General features: G+C 36.6%; 1 protein-coding gene across 2 annotated transcripts; it reads right to left on the bottom strand.

Annotated features, from left to right (window-relative positions):
* Nucleotides 1–1603: 1603 nt before the first annotated feature.
* LOC111373240 (eukaryotic translation initiation factor 3 subunit B-like) lies at nucleotides 1604–6349 on the bottom strand. 2 transcript variants are annotated; one of them, XM_022995744.1, is made up of 11 exons: nucleotides 6080–6349; nucleotides 5748–5985; nucleotides 4775–4921; nucleotides 4477–4605; nucleotides 4194–4322; nucleotides 4037–4120; nucleotides 3833–3957; nucleotides 3486–3684; nucleotides 2866–3398; nucleotides 2398–2506; nucleotides 1604–2294 (listed from the first exon to the last, which is right to left on the bottom strand). In XM_022995744.1, exons 1-11 carry the CDS (start codon nucleotides 6199–6201, stop codon nucleotides 1962–1964), a joined length of 2148 nt encoding a protein of 715 aa, XP_022851512.1. In that variant the 5' UTR covers nucleotides 6202–6349; the 3' UTR covers nucleotides 1604–1961. The 2 variants fall into 2 exon arrangements, with proteins under 2 accessions (XP_022851512.1, XP_022851513.1); XM_022995745.1 differs by lacking the exon at nucleotides 5748–5985 and having other exon boundaries at nucleotides 6080–6346.
* Between the last annotated feature and the right edge of the window lie 749 nt (nucleotides 6350–7098).

Here is a 7098-nt window from a genome sequence, read left to right as displayed (position 1 = left end):
GCCCCCCCCCCCCCCCCGCCCCTCTTCCATGAATTGGAATAAGCAATAACTTACGTGTAATTCACTGTATATTACTTGTAATGAAAGTCTGTAACTCTTTTTTATTATTCAATTATGTTTCTAATTTTTTGATAGTATTTTTATTTGTAACCTTTGATTTATTAGTATATCTTGTCCTAGATGGCCATTTCTGTCCAAATTTTTTGTAAGCGTGTTTTGAAATAAGAGAATAAATATTTGTCGAATTTTAGTATTTCTCTCTTTTTTCTTCTTCTTCTGACATACAAGTCTTTTATGCCATCCCAACTGATTTTTTGGTCAAAAATTTACCATTAGAAACAAGATGTGCTAATCAATGAAAGACTAAAAATATAATTCCAATGGAAAAAAGATGATGATATGAGTACGACAATGGGTGCACACCAGTTCAGGGAAGGCAATCAAGTGGCGGATTTATTAGCAAAAATGGGTGCACAAGGGGTAATGCAGAGATTTACATCTTGTGGTGACTTGAGCAAGCTCGTGGACTTGTTAGGTTGGACCGCTTTGGAGTTCCCTATTTATGTAAGTGAGTTGATTGGTTTAGAATATTTTTAAATTCGCTATTTGTAAAGCTATTTTGTCATCACGGTATTCCTCCGTCATAAATGAGGATTGTTTTCAATAAAATTATTGGTTCACTTAAAAAAAAAAAAAAAAAAAAAAAAAAAAAAAAAAAAAAAAAAAAAAAAAAAAAAAAGTACGACAATAAGCATATATGATAATCGCCATTTCAATTAAAATGGATGCAACCAGCAAAACTGCATGTTAATGTAATTGTCCTTAATTTTCTAAACAAGTGGGTCATATGTACAAAATATTACTAATTAAGGACAAAACCTAAACTCAAAATACATCGTGTCGAACTATTTATCTTGGAAGTTTAAGTCAGAATATATCTTCTTTATGCTCTATTTCTATTATTTTGTATTTCCATAATGAGAATCCTATCTTATCTATTTCATTTGATTCTCCTCCTATAATTTGAAAGTCTATATGCAAGCCAAAAAGGAAAGGCGACAAAATAAATAAATAAACAAAATACACCACCAGTCCCAATCTCTAAACAAAAGCTGGTCCCCTACCAATTTTTCTTAAGAACATGCTCTCATCTATTAATTTTGTAGTGTTGTTGACCCTAAATAAAGATAAATTGCAAGACCAACCACCCTAATTATTTACAAACGATTTAAAATAAATAAAAATAAGTGAAATCAAAAAAATGATCTCATCGATCGTAAATCGTAGCCAAACAGGGCTAAATCAGAGAAGTGGTGCCTAGTTCAGTCATAAAATGGGGTGGTTCTTGATCTAGAGCTTCCATTGGTTCAAGTTTTCTATCCCAAATTAATTTTTCACGAAAAATTTCAAAATTGCCGACATAATACCTTTGTATTTATACGATAAAAAAATGCTTAATGCTAAAGTAGTGATCTGTTCTATGGTTGAAAATTCAATTGTATCATGGTCTGAATATTATACGATCATCGAAGTGAAGAATGAAATTTACCATTCACTGTAACACATTTATTAAAATTTATTTTTAAGGGGAAAACATGGAGAATTGACCCACAAAACAATTTTTTCAACCAAGCATGATACATATTCATGGATACCCAGTTAGTCAAAATTAGATACCAATCAAATTCAAACTTAATCCTAGCATAACCTCGAACAGACACCAAGAAATCTGTACCACTGATACCACCCAATACATAACCTCGCAAGTATAAGTAAACGAAGAATGAGTCCCTGCTAGTGCTAGTATTGGTTGTGGTGGTTACAGTCAAATGATCGTATGAATTGTAGCGAGAACAAAATGATTTACCCATAACTTCCTAGTGGACCCTGGAAGCTGGGCTTCACACCTGTTTTCCGAACCACGGTAGCAAGTTTCCTTTTACGACTATTCAGTTTTCACCTTAGTCGAAGGAAATAACCTCTTCAGAAACATCCAATAACTCCTCAACCTCAACTTCTTTTGCTTCGTATTCCTCTTCCTCGTCGCTTGCTTCACCATCACGTAGCGTTTGCCTCTCCAATTTCTGTTCTTCATGCAAACGCTTCCATTCGCTGACCCACCTATCCCACTCTTCTTTCAACATCTTTCTCTTCTCTCTATCCTGCTCACTCAATTGCAATGAAACATCTTGGTCCTCGGCTTCATACTTCTTGCTATATTTCTTCAAGTTTTTAGCAATTTCTTCTTCTTTCTCAGGGCTCAAGAAGGATGGGGGTCTTGGGCGCCACAGAAACTGGGATGAGAAAAGGAGCAACGTCAATGGGAATACACTAGTGTCCAGTAAATAGGTATAGATATGCATGCCGAGTCCAAACAAGTAGAAAAACAGAACTTACTTGGAAGAAATGATCCTTCAATATTCGATATAGCAGCTTGCCATTGAAAGACCAGACATTGAAACCATTTTCCATCTCATGAACTGAGGTAATTGACGTGACAACATATCTACAGTACGAAATTTCAAGTCAGAAACAGAATATTTTGGGTCCATGTGAAATATACTTGTTCCCATAAATTTCAAACTAAATTTTTCTCTCTCCTCATTTCAACCCCACATTCTTCGATAAAATAACATTACACGCAAATCAAAAACTTTTCCTTATATTTTAACTACACATTTTCCCTCAATCTACCATTCCAAAATGCAAAAATGAAAATGGGATTCAATAATTAACCAATACTCCACATACAGTCAAGTCACTCTGCACTGCGGGGAACTCAATCTTATTCCTGCTATAAAACAAAAGCATAAAAATGCAAAACCAATCCATAAAGGCTTTGTATCTATATGTGAATGCCATTACCTTCCTGTGGGATCCCATTCAACGTCTGTTGCCATGAAATGCTCGGCTGTTGCCATGGTTTCAAGTTCTTCAACATTGTAGAATTCCAATTGTCCATTGAAACCTTTCAACCCTGCCAGTATAATAAAGCGACCAGCTGGTGACCAATAAAGTGCATTCGCCTGCTTGCCCTTAACAGTTGTGAGCTTTGAGACCCGGACGGTATTAGTACCACTGCGCATCGAGTAGAAACTTACATCAGGCCTTGGGCTATCACCATGAATAACTGCAAACCTGTGGCCCTTTGGCTCCCAAGCAAATGATATAATTTTATCGTTCTTATTTTCAAGCTCCAAAACTTCAATAGGAATATCTCGTTCTTTGATTCTGAAAAGCTCAAAGCCAGTATAGGTGCTTTTCTTTGTTTTAGTGTACCGATCAACTTTGACAGCAAGGTAATCCCCATTGCTTTGCCAGTACAGTTTACATTCGCTCACACTGAAGAGATTCTTCTGCCTCAACTCTTTTTTGCTCGGGATTTGCACAAGACTCACCTGTTAATTAGAATCCAAAGAGTTAGGTCATCAGTATAAGAAATCTACAAAGAACTTGATTTTTTTATGTACGGAGGTTTATCTCACTTTGGCAGGTTGATTCCCTCCACCTAGTTCTGGAGCATAGAGAGCAAGAATTGGATCGGTAGGTGACCAGCTGAAGTCCATAACATTCTCAGCCTTGATAGATTTCTTGTCAATGAGAGTAAAAGTTTCAGTTTCATAAACGGAAATGACATTTTTTCCTATTCTGGCAAAGTACTTGTCATCTTTTCCACCACTCCATCTGAAAAAGGGAAATTGCCATACAGGAGAAAGCATTCAGTAATATTACCATATTGTCATCCATCTTAGCTTGTATGATATCCGTCTGTTCTGGGGAAAAGGGAGGGGTGAAGAAAAAGAGAGGACGTAATAAATGTATCAAAATTCACCTGAACACAGGCCAGGATATACCACTAACACCTCCAGTTCCTCCAATTGCAAATTCATCTGCACTGCCTTTGAAATCTCTCATGACTTTTCCAGTTCTAACATCGAAAATGTTTATCACAACCCTCTGTAAAGCAAATCCATGTTAACGACACTATCAATGCAATAATGAAGTGATAATTAGAAAACAGGAACAATAACTATACATGAGTATCACGAGGGTTGCTCGGTTCATGGCTGCTGTAAGTCACCAAAAATTTCTCACCAGGAGAAAAGTCGATCAATTTCACCTACAACAAAACAGTCAGACCTGAAAATTTATGGAAGCCTCTTATTAGCAATCACCCACAAGCAGAAAGTAACCTGGGGGTGAGCATAGCGCATCAGACGGTTAAAAGTCGTTGCACCACCCCAAACTGCAGCACCCTGTCTATGCACAGTGGCCAAGTATGTCCCTAGTGGGGACCACTGTACAAAACTTTCAGTCCAGTACTGCACACAATGACATAAATACACGATAAGCAGTCGAACAGTTCCCAAGAAGAAACAAGACTTGTCCCAGGAAACCAATGCGCATGAAGATCAAACAATCATTCTATCCAACAAACACTCCACATAAGAATAGTTAGGATTAAAGTTTGCTTACAGAACGTTTGTAAACAAGCTCGGGCTTCGACTGTCTAGCATCATTCCATAAAACCTCAGTGTCCGTACCAGCACGAATCACAAACTGATCTCGAGCTTTTTCATCAGTAAGCCATTTTTGCAGATTCTCCTGAAAGAGATGGAGAAATAATAAGCAAAAGATCAATTAAGATTAAGGGACTTTTTCATTTCTCTTCACAGTGTCGCTCTCTTGGCTATTTTGTTTCTTTCTTCTGTTTTCATTTTGTTTTCCCTTTTCCACTGGGGTGAGGATAAGAGATATGAGAGAGCAGAGGTACCCCTGGAGTATAAGGCTTGGTTTCTGGAGGCGCCCACTCATCTGGAACTTTCATGAACTTCTCAATATCATCAAACATGTTAACAGCAAATATGTGTGATCTGTCTAATTTGTATCCATTTGTCTTTTCCTTGGCCAGTTCAGCTTCCTAAAACAGCAACCATTAACATGTTTAAACAATGATACAGCAAGAAAACGTAACTCCAATACTAGAACGAAAGTAAGCACTATCTACAATTAATAGACAATAAGTGTTAAAACTCAGAGCACGCAGACATAGATTATTACCGAGTAAGGAAAATTAAACTGAGACATACCATTAAAAACCCTTTTGGCATCTATTCAGTTCCTGAGCAGAGCTCAGTAAACTGCATGCTATAACTGATTGTGACAAAGCCAGCATCAGTAGCATGTTAAAATGACAGTTAACTAAAATCTTATTGCCCCTCCCGATTCTACTAAAAAATAACTGAATTAGCAACCAATATCTATTCAATATTAATGAATTACTTAATTTGTTGTGTTATATATTTCTGGAAAATTCTAGAATCTCAAAAATGTCATTATGAGCACTTCCTCCTACAAAAAAATTAAAAAAAAAAAAAAGAAAACGAAAAAACTGAACTTATACTTGGTACATTATAAATCACCGCCTGTATAAAAAAAGGGTGTGAGGTGCTGAAATGAAAAATCTTTTTGAACTGTCAGAGGCATTTCCCTTTGCTGAAATTTTTACGCCACAGAGCAACCGAAGCAAGATGTAACTACAGGAAGAAAATTTTAATTTCATAAATAAGACCCTATATACACTCGAGTGGAAATGACATTATCTAAAACTAAAAATTTACATGTAAACTCTCAATAGAAAAAAATAAAACTTTCAATAGAAGTGAATATAATACACATTCAGGTAATGAAGTATACACAAACAAAAAACGAAAACAACATTAACAAATGTGGAACATCACACATACTAGAGGGGTGTTATACTCTATGAAACAATATCCAAGGGTTTTCTGAGTCTCAGGATCCAATGGCATCCAGAGGCCATCCTCTTTAATAACCCCTATTTGGCTGTAGATTTTCCGAATTACACCTTCCAATTTCTCAAACTTCTCCTTCGGCACAACTGGCAAATTGTCCACAACGATTATGTTCCCGAACCCCTCCTCGAACTCCAACGGATCCTCCCCTTTTAAATCCTCATCATCACTACAAACAATCATTTCAGCCAAACTATTTATCGTTGCAATAAAATTGTTACCACTGGTGTTCTGCAAAATGCCGGGTGTTTCAGTAATCTTACCTGATAACCCCAAAGTCTTCGCCTGGGGGGAGACGAATGGAATCAAGTTCTAGGGAGGAGAGGTCGATGTTGAGGCGGGCAGCGGTGGCGTGTATTTCATCCATTGATACAACCTCCGCCATGACTGATTGCTAGCACTGCGTGAGTATGAATATATGTATCGATGTATGTATATGTGCGTTTCTCTGAGAGAGCCAGCGCAAAGAATGCGTAGGAAAATGCGGTTCAGAGAGAGGAGTCGTCTAGGGTTTTTACTTGGAGAGAGAAGCGGGGGAAGATAAGGGCTACACGTGTATTGTTTCAAATCTGTCAAAAGCTTTGGGCCGGTTAATGATAAGTGGGCTGAAAGAGGATTTGGGGATCTGCTTGCTATAGTCCACTGGCTAAAGGCCCAATGAGGCCCAATAACACAAGCATGTGGCAATAAGATTAAGCCCCTGTTTGATCCCCATTAAATTAAATTATATTACATTCCATTTTTTTCTCTCTTATTTTCAACCACACAATCTTTCATAAAATAATATTACACATAAATCGAAAATTCTTCCTTCTTTTTTAACCACTCATTTTTCTAAAAAATATTATTCCCCCCATTTTCATTTTCAGGTAATGGGCATCAAACAGGGGCTAAGAGCATCTCCAATAAGGTCGTGCACCGAAAAGTGTGTTACCTCATTTCAGAATACTTGCCGTATCAAAGAAAAAGGTAGATCATCTCACTTGTACATGTGATCCAAAATTAGTATAATCAATGTTTTTGTCGGATATAATTTTCTCTCCATTTTCCTTTTACGTGTCACGTGTACAACAATTCACATTGTTACATTGAAAAGATGCTCTAATGACCTTATGTTCGTTTTTCTTTTATTTTCAAGAAATTTAAACGTGTCAAATTTTTTTAACACTTCTTGAAGTAAAAATACATTAAAAAAAAAAAAAAAAAACTATCATATTTTGCACTTCTTGTTACCTGTTTTAAGCTTGGTTTGGTATTTTAGTGATTTTAGGAGAATTATGCA

The sequence above is a fragment of the Olea europaea genome, unplaced genomic scaffold (genome assembly GCF_002742605.1).
Source record: "Olea europaea var. sylvestris unplaced genomic scaffold, O_europaea_v1 scaffold1093, whole genome shotgun sequence".
Taxonomy (NCBI): domain Eukaryota; kingdom Viridiplantae; phylum Streptophyta; class Magnoliopsida; order Lamiales; family Oleaceae; genus Olea; species Olea europaea.
Note: the sequence above shows the minus strand (reverse complement) of the source record. Positions and strands in the feature narration are given on the sequence as shown.